The sequence below is a fragment of the Sturnira hondurensis genome, unplaced genomic scaffold (assembly GCF_014824575.4).
Source record: "Sturnira hondurensis isolate 20B ecotype Veracruz unplaced genomic scaffold, ASM1482457v3 Scaffold0011576, whole genome shotgun sequence".
Lineage (NCBI taxonomy): Eukaryota > Metazoa > Chordata > Mammalia > Chiroptera > Phyllostomidae > Sturnira > Sturnira hondurensis.
The window spans coordinates 1,457,749-1,485,736 of NW_028084207.1; the positions used below are offsets into that span (position 1 = coordinate 1,457,749).

At 37.4% G+C, this 27,988-nt stretch overlaps 1 protein-coding gene across 1 annotated transcript; it reads right to left on the reverse strand.

Moving 5' to 3' along the window:
* Nucleotides 1–749: 749 nt before the first annotated feature.
* Nucleotides 750–27,988, reverse strand: LOC118996759 (charged multivesicular body protein 1b-2). Its single transcript, XM_037060317.1, has 8 exons — nt 27,748–27,988; nt 15,162–15,259; nt 13,851–13,997; nt 13,430–13,498; nt 13,244–13,351; nt 9,544–9,587; nt 7,116–7,188; nt 750–2,703 (listed from the first exon to the last, which is right to left on the reverse strand). Exons 1-8 carry the CDS (start codon nt 27,761–27,763, stop codon nt 2,659–2,661), a joined length of 600 nt encoding a protein of 199 aa, XP_036916212.1. The 5' UTR covers nt 27,764–27,988; the 3' UTR covers nt 750–2,658.

Consider the following 27,988-nt stretch of genomic DNA (forward strand, 5'->3'; position numbering starts at 1 on the left):
AATTGGTTTACAGGAAGGTAAAACATTTTAGGCATCAGGGTACAGGATCGGGGATATCTTTGTCAGGGGCACTTTTTAAGGCCTCTTTAAATGACAGCTACATTGTCTACAGGGTAAAAGTGCAGTAAAATGTTTCTGAGCATTTGATCTTATGTATTCTATCTGATGGTATAGTCAAATACTTAACTAGATTGATAAGGAACTAAAACTAAAGGTAAATGAAAGGTGCTATGGTGACTACCTTTCAAGAGAGCATAATCTGGCATAGGTTACTTTCCAATTATCCAATCAGTTATCAAACTAGAAAAGCAATTTATACTAACAAGGTAAGAGTACACAGGCTGTGGGGCTCCTGGCCTAAGAACAAATTGTAAAAAATAAGTTTTTAATATATTTATGAGATAATACATAAATCCAAAAGTAAAGTGTGGTATCTATCAAAGAGCAGTATTTTTTTTAAAACAAATCTGATTTGGCTGTTAAACAAAACTATGAACAGTTTTTTTTTTAAGATTTTATTTATTTATCTTTAGAGAGGAAGGAAAGGAGAGAGTATCAATGTATGGTTGCCTCTCGTGCATCCCCTGCTGGGAACTGGCCTGCCACCCAGGCATGTGCCCTGACTGGGAATCGAACTGCAATTGTGTGGTTCGCAGGCTCGTGCTCAATCCACTGAGCTATACCAGCCAGGGCTAAACAGTTATTTTTAGGTCAGAACCATGTATACTTCTAATTTTAAGGAAGCCATATTCACAATTAACATTTTTTATTGAATTCAAAATAAGTTCCCATCAATGGAAAATAAGATTAATGTTTCATTGGTATTTAGTCAGTAATAATTTCTTCTATGCTTCCCCAGGATGTTCCAAAATAAACAAATTTACCCTTTAAGTAAAAAGGACAAAGCATCAGTTACAACCAAAATGGAAGATTACCACATTGAGGTCATACCATATAGTCAAGTACCAACAAAGTGAAGTAGGTGTAACTGTAGCAAAAGAGTACGTTCTCATTTCATTAACCAGTGAAAACAACCTTCATTTATGCACTCTCCTTTACTGTACAAAACATATATGAATGGGAAATACTTAGCAAAAAAGTCTCCATAATTGCACTTTGAATGCCCTCATAATTTAACAATGGTTAAGATTTTCTAAACAGCTCTGCTCTTCAATAGAACTAAATGAGATGCATTTTAAATAACTTGCAAAAAAAAGAACTGAGTGAAATATTAAAATTCCTTCATGGATCAATCATGCAGGAAGTAATGAAAAACACCCTACCTGGGTAAGTTATTAGTGCACTAGCTAAAATATTACTTGGTCACTTCTCCACATTTGAGACTGCTACAGCAGAAAATTGCAAGCATTTGTTCATATTAGGTAGGTAAAATAGAGATATTTGTGGGAAGATGGAACGTAGTACACTTGGCCATCAAACACTTTTCCCCAAGGATTCTAGCCTTCCACCGTCTGGCCTGACCCTGCAGACTCTAGTCTCTTGTGGACCTCAGAACCTTTCCGCGCTCCCTTCCTTGTGTAGTATACCAACTTCCATTGGTCTGGAAGTGATTCACATGGCTAGGCAAAACGTTTTATCCTAACATTTATTTTAAGGTTATTTCTTCCAGTTATTAAAACAGTTTTTGTTTGAGATAAAAGGACAAACACATTTAACCAGGACTCATGGTAGTTATAACATGAGTTAATTAAGTTTTGTTTTCTTTGTTATGTTTTGTTGGCTGCTCTAAAAATATAGGCTAAGATTCTCAGAAAACAATCAACAAGCTTATGGCAACTGTAAATGACATTAAGACCATGTAAATTAATCTTTTAAAATACCGTATACTAAGAGCACAGTAGAAATAGAAGAATCATTTGAAATGTGTTCCAATTTTATTTGACAGTATGAAAGGTTAAATTTCACCAAGTCTGAACAGTGATAGTTAGCAAAGAAAAAATGTTAAAACTAAGCAAAGCATGATTTTTTTCATTTAATGTTGTACAGCTTTTCTAGTGACATTGAAAAATTATCAATGAATTTTTTTTTAACTTCAGGAATTCAAATAATAGTCATTAAATTACTGGGTAAAAATTCCACTGATGATCATCTAAATTTAAAAGTTAATCCAAAGTAAAAGTTAATGGATTCATGCTAAAACAGCAAAAACACACACAAAACATAAAACACAAACAATAACATTGTCCACTGTATGACACTAAATGAGGTGTTTTTGGCTATGTAAGCATGTTAAGTAAACATGCTTTCCCTGCTTTAACTTTTATGCATCACATGTGAGTACAGACTTAAAACAACTTTGACTTAAAGAGAAACCAAAACCTTTCATTTATAATTACTTCTGTAGTACTTGGCTGCTACATTTTTATGCAATTTTTAAAGAAGATGCTTCATGTACAACAAACTAATGCCAGCTTGGTTCAACATAATATACAAACTCTAAAATCTGCCAAGGTGGGAACTCTCTGGAATTTCTTAAAGTACTGGAAAGTGCAGCAAGGCAAAAGAAAGCCTTCTATATAAACAGTGTTCAAGCATTCTGTAACATCTAGTGTTCATAGTGTAACTGGAGGGCAACTTATCTATATACACACATGAAACAGAAGCAGGTGAAGTAAACAAAAGCACCAGTTCTTTAAATTATACTTGATCACGTAGACGAGCAAGTCTCTGTGAGAGTTCATCCTGAAGAAATAAAACTTTAAAAGTCAGGAGGCTGTGACATATATAAAGCACTAATATTTTAAATAGCTCACATTTTAAATAAGATTAAATTAGTCTCAAAAATTCACACAAAAACCAACACTAAGAATTCACTTTTTTTAAACATTTCCGAATAAATGGAGAACTAAATAAAGCAGAAGCTATGAAAGGGGGCAAATTCAATCTCTAAATGACATGTGCATGCAACACAGACTGAAAGTAAAGAGATGGAAAAAATATTCCAAGCAAATGCACAGGGAAAAAAAGCCAGGGTAGCAATACTCAAACAGACAAAATAGACTTCAAAAGAAAAAGGGTCATAAAGAGAGACCCAGAAGGTCACTTCATAATACTCAAGGGAAAAATCTACCAAGAAGACATTAACATCATAAATATATATGCACCCAACATAGAAGCACCCAAATACATAAAGAAAATCTTGGAAGACTTCAAGAAACATATAGACAGCAACACACTTATACTAGGGGATTTTAACACCCTACTGTCAAGAATTGGTAGATCTTGCAAATAAAATATCAACAAAAATATTGTGGGATTGAGTAACACCCTAGACCAAATGGACTTAACTGATATATATAGAGCCTTTCATTCCAAACAAGCAAAATACACATTCTTTTCAAATGCACATGGAACATATTCAAAGATGAACCATATGACAGGACACAATACAAACCTCAACAAATTCAAGAAAATTGAAATCATACCAAACATTTTCTCCGACCACAAGGGAAACTGGAAACCAGCCCCAAGGGAAAAGACCCAAAACACTCAAAATCATAAAGATTGAAAAGCATGCTATTAAACAACGAATGGGTCAGGAATGAAATTATGGAAGAAATAAAAAAGTTTCTGGAAAAAACCAAAAATGAACTCACAACAACCCAAAGCTTATGGGACACCGTGAAGGCAGTTCTGAGAGGGAAGTTCATAGCAATACAGGCCTATCTAAAAAAGACAGAAACATTTCAAACAAACAATCTAACCCTACACCTAAAAGAACTTGAGGAACAACAACACACACAGCCCAGAGCTAGTAGAAGGAGGGAAATAACCAAGATCAGAGCAGAATTAAATGACATAGAGACTAAAAGCACAATTCTAAGGATCAATGAATCCAGGAGGTGGTTCTTTGAAAAGATAAAATCAACAAGCCTTTAAGCAGGCTCATCAAGAAAAAAAGACAGAGGACCCAAATAAACACAATCAGAAATGAAAGGAGAGAGATTACAACTGACACCACAGAAACAGAAGGGATTGTAAGGAATTACTATGAAGAACTGTATGCCAAGAAATTTGAAAACCTAGGTGAAATAAACACATTTCTACAAAAATATAATCTTCCAAAACTCAGTAAAGAAGCAGAAAACCTGAACAGACCAGTAACAGCTGGTGAAATTGAACCAGTAATCAAAAAACTCCCGACACACAAAAGCCCTGGACAGGATGGTTTCACAGGAGAATTCTACAAAGCATTTAAGGAAGAGCTAACCCCTATCCTTCACAGACTATTCCAAAAAATCCAAAATGATGGAAGACTCCCAAACTCTTTTTATGAAGCCAGCAACATCCTAATTCCAAAACCAGATAGAGACACAACAAAGAAAGAAAACTTCAGGCCAATGTTGATGATGAACATAGATGCTAAAATCCTCAACAAAATATTGGCAAATCGCATCCAACAATTCATCAAAAAGATCATACACCATGAACAAGTGGGATTCATCCCAGGGATGCAACGATGGTTCAGTATCCACAAATCAGTAAATGTAATACACCACATAAAGAAAAGCAAAGACAAAAACCACATGGTCATATCAATAGATGTGGAAAGAGCTTTTGATAAGATACAACACCCATTTATTATAAAGGTACTCAGCAAAGTGTGAATAGAGGGAGCATTCCTCAACCTAATAAAGGCCATATATGAGAGACCTACAGCCAAAATCATAGTCAATGGGCAAAAACTAAAGCCTTTCCCACTAAGATCAGGAACAAAAAAAGCTTGTCCACTTTCACCACTTCTATTCAACACTGGAATTGAAAGTCCTAGCCACAGCAATCAGACAAGAAAAGGAAAGAAAAGGCATCCAAATTGGAAACGAGGAAACAAAACTGTCATTGTTTGTAGATGACATGATAGTGTACATACAAAATCTTATAGACTCCACCAAAAAACTACTTGACCTAATAAGTGAATTTGGCAAAACAGTGGGATACTAAGTCAATATTCAGAAATCAAAGGCATTTTTGTATACCAACAATGAAATATCAGAAAAAGAAATCAGGGAAAAATTCCATTTGACATAGCAACAAGAAAAATAAAATTCCTAGCAATAAACCTAACCAAGGAGGTAAAAGACCTGCATGCAGAAAAGTACACAACACTAAAGAAAGAAATTAAGGAAGACACAAACAAGTGGAAACATATACCATGTTCACAGATTGGAAGAATTTAACATTATCAAAATGGCCATACTACCCAAAGCAATTTATAGATTCATTGCAATACCTATTAAAGTACCAATAATATATTTCACAGATAGAGAACAAACATTTCAAAAACTTACATGGAACCATAAATGACCCCAAATAGCTGCAGCAATTTTGAGAAAGAAGAACAAAGTAGGAAGGATCACAATACCTGATATCAAACTATATTACAAGGTCACTGTAATCAAAACGACCTGGTAACAACAGGCATGTGGACCAATGGAACAAAACAGAGAGCCCAGAAATAAACCAAAGTCTCTATGGTCAATTAATATTTGACAGAGGGGACAGCAGCATAAAATGGAGCAAAAATGGCCTCTTCAACAAATGGTGTTGGGAGAACTGGACAGCTACATGCAAAAACATGAACCTGGATCACCCACTTACACCATATACAAAAATAAATTCAAGGTGGACAGATTTAAATATAAGTTGTGACACCATTAATAGTCCTTCAGGAGAACATAAGCAGGAAAATCTCAGATATTCCATATAGCAATATTTTCACTGATTATGTCCCCTAGAGCAAGGGACATAAAAGAATAAACAAATGGGATCTCATCAAAGTAAAAAGCTTCTGCACAGCTAAATAAAGCAGCATTAAAATGAAAAGAGAACCAACTATATGGGAAAACATATTTGCCAATGATACCTAAGACAAGGGTTTAATCTCCAAAATATATAGAGAACTCACATGACTCCACTCTAAGAAGACAAGCAACCCAATTAAAAAATGGGCAATGGACTTGAACAGACACTTCTCTAAGGACGACTTACAGAGAGCCCAGAGACATATGAAAAGATGCTCAGCATCACTAGCCACCAGAGAGATGCAAATTAAAACCACAGTGAGATACCACTTCACACTGGTCAGAATGGCTATCATAAACAAAGCAACAAACAAGTTTTGGAGAAGTTGTGGAGAAAAGGGAATTCTAGTGCAATGTTGGTGGGATTGCAGACTGGTGCAACCACTGTGGAAAACAGTATGGAATTTTCTCAGAAAACTAAAAATGGATCTGCCTTTTGACCTGGCAATTCCATTGCTAGGATTATATCCTAAGAACCCTGAAACACCAATTCAAAAGAACCTATGCACCCCAATGTTCATAGCAGCACAATTTACAGTAGCTAAGTGCTAGAAGCAACCTAAGTGCCCATCAGTAAATGAATGGATCAAAAAATATGGTACATTTACATAATGGAATACTATGCAGCAGAAAGAAAAAGGAGCTCCTACCCTTTGCAACAGTGTGGATGGAACTGGAGAACATTATGCTGAGTGAAATAAGCCAGGTGGTGAAAGACAAATACCATATGATCTCACCTTTAACTGGAACCTAATCAACAAAACAAACAAGCAAGCAAAATATAACCAAAGACCTTGAAATTAAGAACAAACTGACAGTAACCTGAGGGGAGAGGGGAAGGAATAATGGGAAGAAAAGGGTGAAAGATTTACAGGAACTATAAAGGACACATAGACAAAAACAAGGGGTGGGTGAAAACGGGAGGTAGGTGGGGAAGGCTGGAGTGGTGGGGAAGGCTGGAGTGGTGCGGAAGGCTGGAGTGGTGGGGAGAGGTGGAGGGAAAATGCAGAAAACTGTAGTTGAACAACAATAAAACTCAAAAGTATTTAATAAAAATAAATAAATTTTGATTAAAAAAATTTTTAAATGTACATGCAAATAGAAAATGTCCATCATTGAGGAGTAAAGACTAACCACAGTTTCCTAATTTATGATGTCATATTATAGCAGAAAATCTCTTTATAAAAAAGAAATGGTATATATTTATATTACTTATAAAGAAATATAATATATACACAATACATACTTAATTCAGACATCAGGTTCATAGCAATCAAGATAAAATTTGACTACCTGTTCCGTGGAAGCAACACTAGTGCCAACAGATCCCGTCTGACCCTGTGGTAGTTCCATGTTGAGGTCAAGGCTACAATTTTAAAATGATTAGCATAAACAAATGTTAATATAGGTACTTTCCATCTTATGCAATTATAAAAGCAATAAAATAGTCTTATTGCACATTTAAATATTCCACCTAGCATTTTACTTTCACTTAAATAAAAATAAAACTAGTTAAATGTTATAAATACAAACAAAAGTTAATAAAAGGAAAATGATCTGGTCATCTGAACAAAAGAGCACAATAAAAATCATACAATGTATTCAATTTACTGGTGGTTACTATATGAGTCATACCATAGAGAAAAACTAATATGTCCCCCAAAAGATAGAACATGTTAGATAAATGTAGCCTCAGAATCTATATCCAACATTTAAGCTACTTCATGTTCAGTGAGTCTAGCTCCTAAGCTACCCTTAGCAGGAATCATTACTGGCATCTACGGGTACAGCTTAAGTTTAGAAAAATTAAGTTCACTTGCCCAAGATCCGCCATAGTGAGAAATAGGATTTGAGCACAGGACTTACTGCCTCCAAGGCCTGTGACCATCATCTACATTGTACGACATAGAAAGTAACCTCTCCACCTGTAGACCAGTGCATGTGGACTTCAGTTGGAAAACACCACAGAGAATACAATACCTTTAAATAGTCATTAGGAGAGTCTAGAGATGGATTGTTACAGAAAAGTTAAAGGTATGCTATACTAAAATTTTGTTGATGGAATCACAAACTCAAACAGAATTCAGACAGAAACATTTTTAAGGATGGGCATCAGTATCTCTACACCAGAGCTTCTATCAGTTTCTACCGCTCCTATCATCATCCATTATCGACATACCTAATTTCTCTCAATTTTGGCCCCCAACCATGTCCTCGCCCTCAGAACAGGTGGCAATGTCTGCATGCATGTCTGACTGTCACAGTGGGGCGGGCAGCTACTAGTGTCTTATCGGTAGATGACAGAGATGCTGCTGGACTTCTTACAGTGCATAGGACAGCCCCCAGGATTACAAAATCCAACAGTACAAAATGCCAACAGTGTCAAGATTGACAAATCCTGCTCTAAATCTTCTCAAAAAGTTATCTACTGAACTTGATTTCCACTGAGGGTTAGCAAAGCTGTAATATGGCAATATTCATTTTATAAGACCTCCTTTGCTGTACTTTCAAGCCCAATCTTCTTTGTTTTTAAAGAGTTTATTTATTTATTTATAAGGAGGGGAAAGGAGGGAGAAATAGAGGGAGAACAACAAGAATGTGTGGTTGCCTCTTGAGTGCCCCTCACTGGGGATGAGGCCCAAAACCCAGGCATGTGCCCTGACTGGGAATTGAACCAGGGAACCTTTGGTTCGCAGGCCAGCACTCAATCCACTGAGCCGCACCAGCCAGGGCTCAAGCCCAATCTTCTTAGTCTTCGGTGGGAACAGAAATAAGTCCTTAGCCACACATCACTAAGATGGAGTCCTCTGAGATCAAGATGAAGCCTTGGTCTCTTAAATACTTAGTAAAAATCACCTTTCTTGATATCTTCCCTGTTGGTATGTGGGCTGTACCAGGATACTAACAAGGAAAAACAATGTACAACCTAACTGCTAGCCCTGTTCTCAAATATTGCAAACTGGACTTATTAACCTGGGTTTTAATTCACTGTTGACACATTAGTTATCTAAATAGCTGATAAACTTAACTGTTTATTATAATCAGGAATTAGCTTAGACACTAGAATAATATTCATCAATGCTATTTTCTAGGTGTCTCCGATTCTTCTCTTTCCAGCACAAAAGAATAAGGTACATAAACCCTATTCCAATCTATTACTTTACCTTTCAGGATAAAGCATCAAACTTTAGTATCACCTAGTTTTAATCTTTATTTTTGAAAAAAATATTTTTATTATTTACCTACGATAGTCTCTCAAACTAAATGATATACTAGAGATACTGGTATAACACAACTTCTGTAGCACTGTTACTATCATGATCAAGTCATTCCCTCCTGACATGAAGGGTCTGAAATAAACAGCCAATTATCAGATACCCCATTTCTAATAGCAGTACATTATTTACTTAAAAATATACATATGACCATTTTCAATAATGCAACACTATCATCTTTTAAAGTCCTTAGACATTTTGCACAGGTCATTCTGTTCACAGGACTCAAACTGAGCTTAACATTTAGTGGCCTGATTATAGCAGAATTTTTTTCAAAGATTCTTTTTATAAAAAGAATATAGCCCTGAGTGGTGTGGCTCGGTGGATTGAGCGCCGGCCTGTGAACCAAAGGGTGGTAAAGACAAATATTTTTATCCACATTACATAATTTTAGGACCTCCAGATATTAAATCAAGATTATCTAAAAACACTGAATAAATGCTTACCCAGCTTCATCTGCCATTTCTTGAAGCAGCATATCCACTTGGTTCTAGAATAACAATATGAGAATGTATATATTAATGACAATTGTTTTTTGGGTGGTTTCTGTTTGTGATATTGCTTTTAAAGGAGGGATATATGGTCTACAATTTTTAAAAGAAAACTTTTTTAAAAAGTATTTTTTACCACCAGAGGGAGCCGAATTATTTCAAAAAGATTTATTTCTGAAGAATGTTAAATAAAATCCTTAAACTATGAGGTTATGTTAAACATATTAACCGTGATATTCACATATAATTTGAAATCTGGGTAAGGTCATTCTCTTTCACAAAGTGAACCAATTTAGAAAGTTATTTTCTAACCAACTTTGCTTGTATTTAAAGTGTAATAGATTTGAATCTTATAGTAATCAGAACTCTTCTGCTAGTTGAGAGTAATTTGATATTAAGGATTAATCTTTAAAAATATTTAGAGATAAATACAACAGAAATCTTTTGAGATATTTATTCACTATAGTACAAGAATTCTCAGGAAATAGAGTCTGATTAATCAAAACAAGTGGTATTTTTAAATTAGCTGTTAAAAAATATTTTGGATACACTGGTGGGAGTTCTAAGATGTTGTCCCAGCTCTACCTTTAACAAGGTGTAGGATTTGAAGCAACTCACTAATCCTGCTGTTGGGCCTTAGTTTCTCTTTCATTCACTTTAAAATATTTTTAAAAATGCAGGAAAAGTTCAGAAAATAACAGATTGAATACTGTGTACATTTACATTTTTGTCTTTATACCTAAAATAGCATTATTTGTTTTTAAATTTTACTTAATAGTAGTATACTATTACGCAACTTGCTTTTCTTATTCATCCTTGTAAGATCTAATTATGTTGAGATCTAGTTCATTCATGTTCACTCCTATATAATACCATATAGAAATACCCTCAATTTTATTTATCCATTTCTAGACATTTAGATCTTCCCCCTAATTTGTCCTGATTATAGACAAGGGTGTGATAAACATTTTCATGTATCTTTGTAAACATACAGGCACTTCTTTGTATATAAATTTGGAAGTAGAAGTACTAGACTACAAGTTATATGCATTTTCACACACTCTGATTTATTCAACAAATATTCAGTAAGTACCTACTTTATGCCAGATATATCACTTTAAGTGCTAGGGATGTATCAATGAACACAAATGGTAGAAATGCCTGCCTTCTTTAAGGTCACATATTCTAGTGAGTGCTTGTGAAGGGGGGAGGCAAATAAAAATATTTTTAAATTATATGGTGTATTAGAAAGTGATAAGCACTATGAAGAAAAAGTAAGCAGGGATGTAGGGAGTACAGGGAATAGTGGGTGTGCTGTTGCTGTACTTTTCAGACGGATGATCAGGAAGACTGCACTGAGAAAATGACACCTGATCAAAGAACTGCAGGGGGTGAGGAGGAGGCAATGAAGATACCTACTAGATGAAGGAAGAACATTCAGGCAAAGGAAACTGCAAGAGGAACAGCTTTGAGGCAGAAATGTACCTGGTGTGCTTGAGAATTAACCAGTAGACCAAGTCCCTGAGCAGAGTGCTAAGCAGCGACAGGACACAAGGTCAGAGAAGCAGGGAGAGGCAGATCCCGTGCAAGGGTGTCCAATTCACGGCCCAGGATGGCTATGAATGCAGCCCAATACAAAATCCTAAATTTACTTAAAATCTTGGTTTTTGCTTATCAGTTTACGTTAGTGTTTGTATATTTAATGTGTGGCCCAAGACAGCTCTTCTTTTTCTAGTGTGGCCCAGATGCCAAAGGGTTGGACACCCCTGTAGCACAGGACATTACAGGCCATTGTAAAGAATTTGGCTTTTATTCTGAGGGAGGTATGGAATCACCAGAGGATTCTGAAGAGAAAAGTGGCATGATCTGACATGTTTAACAGGACCACTCTGGCTGCTATGTTAAAAGCACACAGTAGATATTACCAAACTGATTTTCCATAGTGGATACGCCAATTTACATTGTAACTGCTCATTAGTAGGGTATGAAAATTTTGGCAACCACATGTATTCAACCAGATCCCTCACCATTTCTGTTGAAAGTTTTAGTTGAATTTGTATGAAAAATGTTTCGTATATATTTCACCAACCCCAGCATCTACCACAAATACCTGAACAGGCAGCACTCTGCAAATGTGTCAATGAACTTCAAGATTTTTTTCAGAGCTAAAGGGCATTTACATATGATTGGACCCAACCCCTACATTTTACAGCTACATATACTTAGGCCCAGGGTAATAAATCTCTTAAGGTCCCAAAGTTAATTAGTGGTAGAGTAGGGATTAGGTGTCCAAGTGTACTGACTTCAAGTCATTTTTCCAATTCATTTGTGTTTCCTAAATTTTACTGATCACCTGGGGATGAACCTAAGGAGCCTGACTAAGAACCAGCAACTTCAAGATACTGCTTCACAGACTAGGTACATAAAAATCACCTGGGAATCTTGTTAAAATGATTCTGATTCAATGTCTGTGGATGGGGTCTGAGTTTCTGCACTCCTAATGAATGTCCAGATGATATAGATGCCCTTCCTGACTCCTGACCACATTTTGTGGATCAAGGCTCCAGAGAAGGTATATGAGTAATGGCTAAATATACAGGGTCCGACACAAATTACGCCCATTTTATTACAAAATCTTTTATTACAAGCTCACAGGCATGTAGCTCTATAAGATAAGAATATCACACTCTAGCACACCATCTAACATTTTAGGTGAAATGTTCAAATTAAAACTATAAATTATTACACCCATATTATTAAGCTACGAACCACACTCAACCTTACTTCTGCCAGACCCTGTACATTCACTATAAGATATACACATGAATGCTTTCTTTCTTTACTCTAAAATCTAAATCTAAGCTTGTCATCTCATTATTCACCTTTTTGTGAAAAGAGTCATCTGCATTAAAATATTGATGGACAGTTGCTAATTTCCTCCTAACCTACATTGTAAATTGTGTTTTCTCCATATTAACAACCAAAGAAGTAGCAGCCAGTTCTTTGTTCATTTGATTAACCATGTGACAGATACTAGAATCAAATACAAGAGTGACAGTGAGAGAGCTCTTCTGTGTGAATATTTAAATGTCACAAAACTTTGTTTCTGGATTGTGTCACATGCAAATTATTTTCAAATTTTAATTTTCTCCACAGCACATCTCTAAGTTGTGGGTTTAGAAAAACAACCTAATTTTCTGGAAAATAATTGATCTTTTAATGTACTATTTGTTCACCTGTAACTTGTGCATAAATAACACAACCTAAAGAGTATGAAGGAAGCGGAAAAATACTTGCAATGAGATGAAATTAGCTGAGGATGAGGACAATGCCTAGTGCCCACTGGCCTCAGGGAACCTCTAGTACAATACTTTCAACAGGAAGGAACACTGGCACCCAGGCAGAACCAAGTTCCAAACTCTCTAGACATGGGACCTAGGATAATTCTTAGAATTTCAAAATAAAATAGGGAATATGGCACCATCCAACATATCCTCAGGAATTCAGGGGCAGAGCATAACTTCCTACTTGTGTTTCGGGATACACCATGTTTACTTCATATCTTTTAGAGGTGATTTGGCTCAAAAAGCCATCATTGTATTTTTAAGTTAAGTCATCTGAAAAAAGTTATTGTAAGTAAAGAAACGATCCTTACTTGTGGTGTTGTTAGGGTTGTAGTGCTACTCATTGTGTCTTCCATTTGTTGTGTTTGGACATCCAGCGTTTCAAACTGGTGTTCAAATTTATCCATCAGGGCAGAAATCTGTAAAAAGAAATATGATCATGAGAAAAACTGCCACTAAAAAAATAATATATGAACATCAAGTAATTTTTTTTTTACCTTCTCAAGGTTCATACTCCTCAATGTAGCATCCATAGACTTAACCACACCAGCCATGGACTTGGTTACCTATTGGGAGCGTACAAAAAAGACTGAGTATGCTATAAAAGTAATCTCAAAATTTAGGCAGTCTCTTAAACACATGAGTACTACTTACAGATCAACTTTAAAATTTTGCCTACCTTTCCTTACCAGTATATATTCCTGGTCTTTGACTCCACCGGAAGATAACACCTAGGACTTAGTTTAAAAGTCACTGCCAGAATCATTTTCCTCACCAAGTACTCTGACTATGTCTCTCTTGCCCATAAAGGCCTTTGCTGGTTCCTACAGCACCTTGCAATGGATTTGGATTTCTGACAAGTCCTAATATTCTCATTAAACTGAAATCAAGAGTTCCTTTATAGATACTAAGCCTTACCTTGCCCATTGTTACTGCACTTTGAACTCTGGCTGCCACTGCATCCACCCTAGCACTCATTCTCAAGAAATTAATTGCCTGGTTCTTCTGGCGGATTGCATTTTCAGCATGTATCCTTGCAACTTCTGTATTGCCTTTCTGAATAGCCTGTTTTAAACAAAACAAAAATAAATAGTGGTAAAGACAAAGAGTAAGAGTTAAGTATCAGCAAAAGAATGGAACAAAAAATATTTCAAAAAGGAAAACAACCCCAACGTAACCTATTTTAATAATATTTAAGAGCTTTTACAATTACTTTTTAAGGTATAAAATGAGAATTTATAATTCTCTAATTTTAAAATTTCTTATAACCCTATCACTGAGCCATTATTACCACTGTGAACCTTTAGTTTAGTGTATAGTATTCCAAATATATACACCCATTTATTACCATCTAAGTTTATTACAAAGTAAATGCATAAAGCATACTGTTTTCTCACATAATTTAAAAAACACATCTTTTTAAGTCATATATATCACTACATCATCATTTTAGAGGCTAGTAGGATGAAAGTGCCACTAACCACGGCTTTCTGGGTGGCTGGCACAAACTCTACAGAGAGTACATAAAATGACTTTAGATATTTACACAGACAAGCATCTTCACTTTAATAATGTCTTTATTTAAATGTACTACTTGAAATGGATAGAACTAACATAAATCCTAAGAATAGATCCATGCTTTCCTGCTATCATAGTTTTGGCCAGGGCTAAAGTTAAAAGTTAATTTAGAAGTAAATATTAAATAGCTCAGACGGAACTCCAAAATAAGCAAAATGGAGAAGGTACAGAAGTGACAGAAATTTGGCCCTGGCTTGTGTGGCTCAGTGGATTGAGCACTGGCCTTTGAACCAAAGGATCACAGGTTTGATCCCCAGTCAGGGCACATGCCTGGGTTGCGGGCGAGGTCCCCTGTAGGGGGCGCACAAGAAGCAACCACACACTGATATTTCTCTCCCTTTCTTTCTACCTCCCTTCTCCTCTCTCTAAAATCAAATAAATAAAATCTTTAAAAAAAGAGAGACAGAAATTTGACAATGTGTATCCTTTCATGGAAGATTAAAGATCCTTTAATGCTTGGAATTAGTAATAACAAAAGAAACCATTATTAACTATGGCAGGTAATAAATACTTTACTTAAATATATATTTGGTTTAGAATGCTAAAGCCAGTAATCCTTGTTCAATGTAAAATAAAGTGAAACATCTACATTTCTATGATTAATTGTGCTCATGAATTTAAAAGAAGATAGTAATATTAAAAATAGCATACCTTTTTAATCTTGGCCTTTTCAGCCTTTTCTTCTTTATCGCATTTCTTGGCATTCCTATTAAGCTCTTTGGCAGCAAACTTCAAGTTAAATAGGTGTTCTGGAAAAATATGTCAAGGCTATTCAAAAAAGTCATTTCCCAATTTAACTATTAAAAACAACTTGTTAAATTTATAAAACTTAAGCAGATAAGATTCTGCTACTTAAGCAACTATTCACAAAGTATTTGAGAAAACAGGACAAAATGTTTATTCCACATTTGGTTTTTTATTAAAAACTTCGTTAAATTAAAACAAGAAAATATTTATTAAAAGGAGCCACTTTATAGTAGGGAAACCTGACAGACAACACTTTACATGGGATAACATCAGCAGAAGGAAGACATTTCAACATCATGTACCTTCTTAAATGATGAACTGCAAAGGGTACAGCATCAGTTCTATGGTGTTGTTGCCAAAAACAAAAGCTGTCTCCTTAAGAAAAAATGTCGGATAATCCAGAACTAAGACACATCCTATAACATAAGGGACCAGTGTACTCTTCTAAAGTTCATAAAAAGCAAAAGACTGAAGAACTGGCACAGAGTGGACAAGAGTAAGGCTGGCTAAATGCAATGTGGCATCTTGCATTAGAACGTGGAACAGAAAAGGGACATTAGTGGAAAAAGTGGTGAAATCTAAGTAAGAGCTGTAGTATAGTTAATGACACTGTAGTTATGATTTCCTTTTCTTGATAATTATACTATGGTTTTATAAGATGTTAGGAATAGAAGCTTGGTAAAGAGAATAACTCTGTACTATTTTTGCAATTTTAAGTCTATAAATATTTAAGATTAAAAATTTTATTTCTTTTTAAAATATTTTTATTCTTCTTTAAGCAGTTGTCCCCAATTTTTTTTAGCTTTTTATTTATTTATTTATCTTTAGAGGGTAAGGAGAGGGGGAGAGAAACATCAATGTATGGTTGCCTTTTGTGCGTTCCTTGTAGTTAGCCTGCAAGGAACCAGCCTGCAACCCAGGCATGTGCCCTGACTGGGAATCGAACCGCGATCATCTGGTTTGCAGGCCGGCGCTCAATCCACTGAGCTACGCCAGCCAGGGCTGCCCAATTTTTTAAAAGAGATTTTATTTACTTATTTTTAGACAGAGGGGAAGGGTGGAAGAAAGAGAAGGAGAGGCACACCAATGTGTGGTTGCCTCTCGAGTGCCCCCTACTGGAGACTTGACCTGCAACCCAGGCATGTACCCTGACTGGAAATCAAACTGGTGACCCTTTGATTCACAAGCCAGCGCTCAATCCACTGAGCCAGACCTGCAAAGGCTGTTCCCACTTTTTCCCTCTTCCCCTTCCTCACCTGGCCCTAAGCCAATCCCTGCATTGTTGTCTGTGTCTATGGGTTGTACATAAACATTCTTTGGTAAACGAAGAGGTGTTAAAAATTTAAATAAGAAAAAACAACAATGGGAAGAAAAAGTGCCCTGTTAAATAGACCCCAATGAGCAAAACCACAAATATTTCACTTTCATGACATGAAAACAAACATAAAGTGTACCCACACAAATATGACAAAGCAAGTGGTTTGTGTCATGAATAAATCACTAGTTAGAAAGAGTAAGTAAAATCTACTTACTCTTTAACCTTGATTCTATATTTCTTTAGGATATCTATAAAAGAGATATGGGGTTCATTTAAATTTTTGGAAAGGTACACTTACAGCAATATAAAGGACTGACTTTTGTACTGATTTTATCACTATCAGAAAACAAGAATTAAGTTTTATTTATGAAAGCTAAGTCATAAATTAAACTACCTTGTTCATCTTTCAATGGCTTCATGGTTCTAATTTAACACCTTATTTGTAGACAATAAGAGGGACAACTTTGCTACCCTGAGTATTTGTCATCAATGACAGATATGCCTAGAATTGTTAAGAAAGTAAGTATATATGTATGAATTTCTCAGTAGTTTTAATGTAAAATATACTTTACATTTATAAGTAACTCTTATCGATTTCAGCTAGATGAAAGTTATAGGTCCTTTTATAAATAGGGGTTTTCAAGCTAAGCACTATTGATATTTTGGGCCAGATAATACTTTGTTGTAGGGCTGCCCTGTGAATTCCAGGAGGCTTATGAGCATCCCTAGCTTTTATCCTCACAGGGGTGTGTAGCCTGCAGCTGTGGACTGCATGAGGCTCAGGATGGCTATGAATGCAGCCCAACACAAAATCGTAAATTTACTTAAAACCTCTTCTTTTGCTCAGTTTTGTTAGTATTTGTGTATTTAATGTGTGGTCCAGAGACAAAAAAAAATGTCGGACACCCCTAGGCTTTACACTGTCCCATTTTAGTTTTCCCATTTTGATTTGATCTTGAAATCTCACCCCCAAACCAGCAATATAACAGTTACCAATAAAGCTCTTACAAAATACAGAGTTCTGGACCCAACCTCTGTAATGTTCAAGTTCATAGATCTGGCATGTATCTCAGAAATCTGTACTTCTTAAAAGGTCACCAGGTGATTTTCATGAATATCTAGGTTTAGAAAATACTTAAATCAGTATTTAAGTATTTTAAATACCCTTCCACAGGAATAGTTGGAATATTGTAATGTTTCTCTTATAATCATAGCAACATAAGAAATCATGGAGATCTCTTATGATCTTATGATAAGAGATCTCTACTTTGATTCTCATGATACATAAGAGGGGGGACCCCAAAAACCATAATTTATTTATAAAATGTATTCATTCTTACATATTTAAAGTTCAGTCACCTTCAAAGTACTCTCTATTTGATGTAACACACCTATTGAGATGTTTTTTCCACTGCTCAAAATAGTTTTTGAACTTGTCAATTTTGATAAAAACTTTTAGTGCTTCTGCCTCTTTTTTGTTTCACCTCTTCTACACTGGCAAAATGTTTCCCTTTGAGGACTTTTTTCATCTGGGGGAAACCAAAAAATGCCACTCAGGGCGAGATCAGGTGAATAGAGAGGGTAGGGCACAGGGGTCATGCCATTTGGGGTCAAAAACTGCCAGACCCTCAGCATGGTGTGGGCAGGTGTGCTCATAAATCACCCATCATGAAGTGGGCAACTGCACTGAAAGAGGCTTCAAAAAAATTTCACTAAAGCTGAACACAACCTTTCACAACAATGCCAGTCAGTGTACCAATACACCAGATGGGTTCCTACATAACTACCTAGCAGGGGAAGCCTGTACTACAAGAGGCCTCCCCGCCGGATGGTAATTCCTGTTTTTGGGGGGGTCCCTCTATCCATACACACACACACACACAGTCTTATAAATAGATAGATAGATATTGAAATGCTTCTGTTGCTCCTTCTTCTGTTACTTCCTCCCTTTCTATCCGTTTATATACTTCCATGATCAGTTATCCACAATCACAAAATTCAGAAAGTTGTGAAAACTGAAAGTTTTACATAATAATTTAGTAGCAAAACATGACGTGACTAGGAAAATTTGATGACCAAACCTTATCTCAACTAACAAACCTTATCATACATTTCAGTGTAGAAATACTGTGTGTGATTATGTGATGATTCCTGAAGCCACCAAGGTATAATGCAATATATGGCATGTGTGCCTTATTGTCATTCTAAAATTTCACAAAGTATAAATTCTGATTTGAATATTAAAACAAATGGCAACTCAAATTAAAGCCCATTTCCCTGTGCACGGCAATTTTCTCAATTACCCATTGTATGGAATGGTGACTGTTTAAAATGTTCACACCTTAAAAGTAATAAGACTACTTTTAAATGTTCCTTTCTGGAAAAGAGCTCCATGTAAACAGTTACTTTCTTGCACAAATATTTTACATGTATCTTCCTATCAGGAATATTTTCTCTCTCAAAACGTATGGGGTTTAGTAAATAGTCTAAACCTTTATACTCTTGAATACTTATAAATTTTAAAAGAATTCGAGTAATTTAAAATGAAACTGACTTTTAGTTGCCAGAAGGAATATTTTAACTATTAAAATCCTTCATACAATGCAATAATAATTAGTGAAACAAAGCATGAGATTATTGATTATATCATAATTACTAGCAGTTCTGAAAACTGCAGCCCTATTATTATACTTGTTATAATAAATTCAGAGTAACAATTTAGTTCCATGAAAGTAGAAAATGCATGTGCATATATATTCATTCTCATTCCCTGTCCCTTTTCCTTGCCTTCCCTCCCTCCCTCCCTCTCTGTCACCAAGTTCTTTTCAATTAAGGAAATACTAAGTGTCATGAGGCTAGATGTACATTAAGGGCATGTGGATTTTTACCAGTTCCTATTTCAAGTTATACAATAGTTCTATGGTCAGAAATGAATAAGGAGGTGAATTCTGTGACCTCAACCTTACAAAAGAATATGGCAGAGAGACAAGATTACTACCAGTTTTAGTACAGTTTACATAGAAGCGAGTACGATCCCATGAATACACCGAAGAGGACTACACATGTTAGACTGTCACCATTGTCAGACATGTCCATGTGTCTATGTAGCCCAGACAACTTGTAATACCCATGGTTTTCTAATAACAAGTCTTTTGCCCCAGACCAACAATCAAAACATCCCTGAGTCTAACACATTGTCTCTCACTTTGGGGTGCTTTTGACATACATGGCATGAGAGTCTTAAATTCAGACATCTGCTATTTGAATTATGACCCTTTGTGTATACTACAATAGGTGAATTTCCTCTACACTGAGGTGGGGGAATTGATGGCTGATGTGGAAAATAATGGAATCAATTCAACTACTAAATTGAGCTGTGAACCAGACTTCATATATTGTGTGATAGTTTAAATATTTTAGTCGGCTCTAAATCCCCAGGGTATTTTTCTATCTGGAAAAATAACACTGGCAGAATCATCTCCTTCACTGACTAATATAAAGTCAATCTGGCAAAGTGGTTGCTGTTAAGACACCATTTGCTTTGCTTTGTCCACAGAAAAGACAATGGCTGAAACACTTTATTATTAATGGACCAAAAGTTTAGCAAAACTGAACAGTGATATTTATTAATATATAGAGAATGATACACAAGGCCCTAAATTTAGGAGCTGAATTACCCCAGGCTCCAGCACCCTGTGTATGAGAGTGATGTTAGCCTCCAGCAGTTACCTCACTCTGTTCATATACAGTTCTTTTGCCTAGTGTACCCTTCTTTTGTCCCTCCCTTCCACCTTCCTCTTAACCCCTGTGAGATCTACCACATGCCACCACACTTGCTCTGGCTAACGTAAACAATAACACTGACTCTGAGAAACTGGTCTCAAACACCTCCATTAATGGCAACAGGCTTCCCTCTTCCTATCAAAATCCACGCAAAAAAACTTACTCGCTTCGTCCTTGGAATTGACAGGAATATAAAAAGAAACCAAATAAACCACCTGAACATTTTGATTATTTCAAATTTCCAGAAAGTCTTAACTCCTCACCTTCCAATTCTACAAAATTAAAATTTAAAATATCACATCAAGGTGTACCTTTTATTAAGAAATATCTATGATCCAGACTTGTCTTCATGAGAATCTAAGCTAGGCTTTCCCTAAACTGATTGTGGAGATTCATGGTTTTCCACACTTTTATAAAGCAAAATTTCAAGTGAAATGCCAATATGCTGAAAAAGTAGCTCTACATGTACCCTGAACTCCAAACACAACTGAATTGCCCAGTAAGTTGTGGAGTCTGTGCAAAAGTGAACACACAGATGTTGGAGCCTAGGCCAGATCCTTTCAGGGCTGTCTAATCCACGGCTGACAGGCCACATGCAGCCCAGCACGGCTGCAAATGAGGCCCAACACAAAATTGGAAATTTAGTTAAAACACGATGAGATTTTTTTTTGTGATGACGTACTGCAATGTACTTAATGTGCGGCCCAGAGATGCCAAAAGGTTGGACACCCCTGCAAGTGTATGTTACAAGCCCTGTGCTTTTCTTAGCTTTAATTTCCTCTTCTATAAAATGAGGGTACTACCACCTATCTTACAGTGTTGAGAATTTGAAATAATATATGCAAAATCCCCATCAGAGACTTAGGCACATAGCAGGTATTCAATAAATCATCATTACCACCTGATGACTTTGCTAACTCGCCTATCTTAACTGAGCAATGTAGTGAGTAAGGAACTAAAAAGTCCCACTGTCTCTTTAAAACATTCTATGTGTATAAGGGGACTACATGGTAATGGAAAAATACAATAAAGATTAAATTAAAAAGAAACATTCTATTTGGTTTCATTTATTTGCAATCACACTACTGAGAGACAAAGGATGGAAACCAGCAATATGTTAATAGATTATTGCTTTAAATTTGACATAAATAAGAATCATTCATCATGTTTATAGAAAGAAGCCTTGCTTTAAGATTTCCGTTTCCTCAAAAAAATTATTAGTTTACTAGAAGAAATTCATAGTAGGAATCTCAAGTCCTGCCTGCCTGCCTGCCTGCCTCCCTGAAGTGGGTGGAGCAACACCAAGGGAAAGGAAGTTATTCATACACAGCAGGGCACAGAGTTCCAGGATTCCAAGTATCAAACGTAAGATTATGCAATCCTTTCAGCATACGGAAGTAGAAGATGAAAAAAGAAAAGGAGGTAAGAGGAAGGAAATAAAAATGTTCCACTAGGACCTGCCTGCCCCAGAATAAAGCAGTGGTAGCTACACCATAGATTGTTTATGTATATGAGGGGGGACCCCCCAAAAAAAACCTGGAATTGTGTTCTGGAGGGCAGGCCCCTTGTAGTCCAGGCTTCCCCCACTGGGTGCGTGTTCTAGGAACCCATCTGGATCTGTGTACCAGCTGGCATTGTTGTGGGAGACTACAGGCAGCTTCAGGGAATTTTTTTGAAGATTCAACTCATTTGCCCATTTCATGATGTAATTTATGAGCACACCTGCCGACACCATGCTGAGTGCCAGCAATTTTTGACCAAAAAAATAGCAGGACCCCCATGCCCCACCCACCCTATTCACCTGATCTCCCTCCAAGTGACTTTTTTGTTTCCCCCAGTGAAAAAAGTCCCAAAGGGAAAAGTTTTGCCTATGTGGTAGAGGTGAAACAGAAAAATGTGAGAAGCACTAAAAGGCATGAAAATTAACAAATTTAAAAACTGTTATGAGCAGTGGAAAAAGCATCTCGATAGGTGTACTGCATCACATGGTGAGTACTGTGGTGACTGCAGTTTCAACATGTAAGAATAAATACACAAGGTTTTATAAATAAATTCCTGCCCCCCCATACATTTGATGAGAAATGCTATTATGCATCCAACTTTCCCCTTTTGCAGCTACCAGCATGGTAGTCATTCCTGTGTTTCTAGCAGATAGAGGTGGTGATCACAGAAACACAGGGAGATCATCGGAATTAAAAGGAACCCTAGAAATCACTTCACTTTCCTCATTTTACAGATGTGAAATCTGAAGCCTGGAGATGGATGATTGAGGAGTAACTGCAGAATTGGTACTCAAATGGCATTAAATGAAGAACTACAAAGCAAGCCTTCCTTGCAGTACTTTTTGTAAGAGACAACATTCTACTAGCTAGCCATGCCACAAATTATATAACTATTGTCAGGTAAAATATAAAATGTTATTAATATCTTGGTCAAACAAATCCCAATACACTTGTGAACATGAGCAAAGCCTCAGAGACTTTGTTATGTCATTAGTTCTGCTTTAGGATAGAAAGCCATTCATAATGGTAAACAGGCATTTTCAAGGTAGCTCACAATCTGCCTGAAACACAGTTAGTCTTATCTTCTTGGGAGATTACAAAAGGAGACAATGATACATACCAGTCCAGTTCACACCCCTTTCTATACTCTGAGAACACATGCAGTACCTACTTCACTACCTCTCAACCCTTTTCCAGGTTAGAATCCCTTTCCCTCAGAGAAACTAAGATGCCAGCTATGGATATTTTCCCCAGGAAACAGGCACATACTAACAAAATTTTGCATACAACTTCAGGGAGTTTAGTAAATCCACAGACGGGATCAAGAATTGCTGTTCTACTATTCATCTAAGTTAATATGGGCAATGTCACACTGCTATTTATCCCCACACAAGAGTGTTCTGGCTCGGCTGTATCAAAAGTTGCTCAGAGTTGGAAATGGGTCTTATAACCCTCTGTATCGACAGCCTGGGTACATTGCTCAGCCCATAGAAGAGACTCAATATATGTTAATTAATTCCTAACAGAAGGTCCTTACCCACTTTGTGTCCACCAGTGACCAAGTGTTCTGCAAGGAAATGAGGATTCAAAGACTAAATAAGGACCCCATCCTCCAGAAATTCAGTCCAATGGAAGTGATAAATAAGTACATGATTATAAAAGTAAAAAAAGGCTAAAATGGAAGGGAAGATGTGAGAAAAGGAGCATGGAGTAGGACTGGTAGGAACTGGTGCTCTCAGAGTTCTAGTTTGCTGGGGATGGTGGATTAAATTAGAAAAATGACAAGGAAAGTTTCCTGGAAACGAAGCATGCTTGATCCAACAATACAACGAAATACCAGAAGAGGGGTAAAAACATAGAGAATCACAAAAAGGGGACATGGAGTATGGGAGTAGGAAAGTATCCCTTAATTGTTCTTCTTCAATTGTTTAATTCTCATAGTTAATCAAACATTACTCCTGAAACACAATGTGTTAATACTGCACACATGAGACTTCCACCAAGATGGAGGCATAGGTGGAAACACTGTGCCTTCTCCCACAACCAAGTTTGAATAAAACAAAGGTTTGGAGAAACAAAGACACAACCAAAGGACAGAAAATTGAATTATACGGAAGTCGGGGACGGTAAGAGGGGCGGAGCCAGCAGCGAGCAGGGTCGGGCAGGACAGCGCCCCCCCCCCCCGACCCAGGCGCGCAGGCAGACGGGAACCAGTTGGGGTGCGGGGCAGACCGCGGGCACATATTCGCGCAGTGAGACAGACCACGCAGGCCCCAGGGGGCGAGGGCTGACGGCAGTGGCACACTCGCGAGCAGTGGGAGGAAACGCGTGGGCCAGGTGACGGCAGCAACTGCGGCACCGGTGAGGGCTGTGGCGGCAGGCGGCGGACAGGACGCCATAGTCCCTCTTTGACCCCGCACCCACATACAGCGTCACAACCCAGCGACTTAGTTGCCCTGTTCTAGTGAACACTTTAGGGCTCTGATCCTGCTATGGAACAGGCACGAACAACCCGAAAGATGGCACAAGAAGAACTCAAAGTCCAAGAGCAAATAACTCTCAGCGACTAAGAAATTGCCAGCCTCTCAGAAGCACAATTCAGGACACTATTTATCAGGATGCTCACAGAACTGGTAGATTATAGTCACAAATTAGAGGAACATAGTCACAAATTCGAGGAACATATGAAGGCTAAACTAATTGAAATGAAGGGAGATGCACAGGAAACCAATAGTCATGGAAAGGAAACTGGGACTCAAATCAATGGAATGGACCAGAAGGAAGAACAAAACATCCCACCAGAAAGGAATGAAGAAATGAGAATTCAAAAAAATGAGGAGAGGCTTAGGAACCTCCAGGACATCTTTAAACGTTCCAACATCCGAATTATAGGGGTACCAGAAGGGGGAAAGAAACAGCCACGAGTGGAAAACATATTTGAACAAATAATAAAGGAGAACTTCCCCAGTCTGGCAAAGGAAATAGACTTCCAGGAAATCCAGGAAGCTCAGAGAGTGCCAAAGAAGTTGGACCCAAGAAGGAACACACCAAGGCACATCATAATTACATTAGCCAAGACCAAAATGAAGGAGAGAATCCTAGAAGCATCAAGGGATAAGGGGACAGTCACCTACAAAGGAGTACCCATCAGACTGTCAGCGGATTTCTCAAAAGAGACCTTCCAGGCAAGAAGGGGCTGGAAAGAAGTATTCCAAGTCATGAAATCCAAAGACCTACAGCCAAGAATGCTTTATCCAGCAAAACTTTCATTTAGAATGGAAGGACAGATAAAGTGCTTCTCAGAGAAGGTCAAGTTCAAGGAGTTCATCATTACCAAGCCCTTATTATATGAAATGCTAACGGGACTTATATAAGAAAAAGATGATGAAAAATATTAACAGTGAAAGGACAGCAAACACACAGCTATTAACAACCACACCTAAAACAAAAGCAAACCAAGAGGACAGCTAGATCAGGAGTGGAACCATAGAAATGAAGAACACATGGAGGGTTAGAAACAGGGGGGTGGGAGGGGGAGAAGGGGGGAGAAGGCACAGAAAATAGCATAGATGGTAGGTAGAAAATAGATAGGGGGAGGGCGAGAATAGTGGGGGAAATATAGAATCCAAAGAACTTGAGACACGTGGTTATAAACTAAGGGGGTCAGAATGGTGGGGGAGGGAGGGTGCGGGTGGAAGGGATTGAAGGGGGGGAATAGAACAACTGTAATGGTATAATCGATAAAATATATTTAAAAAAAATACTGCACACATATTGTGATTGATGCTCTACTTGTAAAGCACCTATATGAACATGTTACAACAAATAAATCTGGTCATTCCAGAGTTCTTTAAAGTGAGATTTGATCTAATCTACCAGGATAAATTCAATGTGCTTTAACTGTCCAAACACAGAAGTCACAATTATCGTGCTAATTCAATTGTTAGCACATTTGATCTTCTTATATACAGTCACAATGAGATGTCTGCATTATATATGGGTATGAAATAAATGTACTTAAATTTAAGTTACTTAGTTATGGAGAACAGATCTGAGTCAGTATGTCAGTCTTCCCCTCTATAAGGAAAAGGTCTGGAATCTACAAGAGGAAACCAAGAGAAGTAATCATTGATAGATGGTATGAGCCAAGTTAAACCTCCTCACTTCTTTTGACAGACTGAAAGGTAGTTAACAGTTCATCTTTAAGATATTAAATTATCGATAATGCTACCATTAATTTCAATTATGGTCAGGCATAGTGAAAGAAAATTAGTAACCAAGTATCTTGTTATTGGAAAATGCATAGGGTATGCTTAGGTAAAGGAAAATTAATTATTAGAGTAGAAAAAAGCAATTTTAGACCTATTACCTCAAATCATTTGAAAAGTTTTGGGAAAGAGATAGCAATAGTACTTTATTTCTTAGTTCTTAACAGAATGTTCAAAACTTTATGATTTACATGCCCTTCCATTTCATTTTATCTTCAGATCAGCTCTGTAAGGTTGGCAGGTCAGTTAGTACGTTTACAAACGAGTAAACTTTGCCTGCAGAGGCTGTATGACTCACCCTAACTCACATTTCTTAACAGGTAAAACCTAGGAGGTAGAGGAAATGAGTAAAAAGGAAAAAAGGACACGGGTAACAGTGTGGTATTTGCTGGGGAAAGGGGACATAAGGGAGCTAAATGGTAGTGGAAAAATACAATAAAGATTAAAAATAAATAAACTATAACAAAATGCTAAAAAACAAACTGATATTCTGAGTCAATCTAGAGGCCATTCCTTTATGAGACTTCTTTTAAAAAATTATTTAACGTTTAAAATTAGAATCTTAAAGCTCCAGTGATAACTGGGCCTTTTAGTCATCTATTCTGTTAAAACAAGCTATTTTTGCACCTCACACTTTCTTCTTCATTTATATGTTATCAATATTTCCAGTATGGCTTCTATAATTTAACCCTCTCATCAAAAGGCTTTTACATTTCAGACTCACAAACTAATGAAGGCAAAGAGCTTTAAAATGAGCTGTCAAAAGAACACTATTACTCACATTTTGTCATTTTGGCCAAGTTTGATTCAATGGCAAGATACCAAGTTACCCTATTTTCTATAATGCCAATTCCCAGGGAAAAAGAGAAATTACAGCGACATGGAAAACCTGTGATGGTATTTCAGCTGTAAAAAGCTATTTCATCCTTCTTGGATTCGGAAGGGTTTCACACAGCTCGGTTCCTAACCCCGTTTTCATTGCTTAAGTGGGAGCACAGGTGCAACTGATGAATTTTTATAGCGTTAGGTAAACTACATGAGTTTCTTTATGTGCTAAAACAAGTGACAATATTAACACAGAAGCACTCAATTTACTTTGGAGGGCCGACATTAAGCACTTTACCTTATTACCAGTCACCTCCATTCAGAAAAAGAAAGAAGTTCCACAGAAGCTATCGCCTTCAAAATCTATACCTCCGCACCAAATCTACGGAGAAGTCCTGCCGCCTTTGGTTTCGCACCATCCCCCCCGGATATATTGCTAAGAAGTGGATAAAATAGCTTAAAGGACGGAGGACAGTAGCCCTCTACGTGGGAGGATCCACGCTCAAGGACCCAGGCTCAAGAATCTCCGCAAACCAGTCTCGTGTCTCTGACGCTTCCCAAAGCAGTGCCAAATCCCGATTCTAGGATGGCGGCCGCTATCGGAAAACAATAACAAACAAGACAAGGTGCCGGTGCTTTCCAACAGGCGCCAGTTGTGGAGGTGCCTCACCCATCCACAACTAGACTTAAAACATCACCCCCACCGAGTTCTTCCCACGGCCCCAGCCCCTCCCTGCCTTTCCCCACGCCCTTCCCTAAGCCCTAGCAGTAGCTTTTCTGATGGGAAAGGATACTCTCCATATTCGACATGGTCTTACGATTTTTCCTGGGAAGCGACAGCCAAGGGCAGCTACACGGATTTGAGGCGAGGGCACTCAGAGTTCGGTCCTCGTCCGGACCTGGGGGTGGCCTGGCACCTAGGCTACCGATCCCACTTCCTCTTTCTGCGCCAGGCCGGCTGGGAGGCGGAGCTGGGGCAACGCCAAAATGGCCGCAGCCCGCAGACACCGTTGGGGTGGGCTGCAGCCGCGGGGG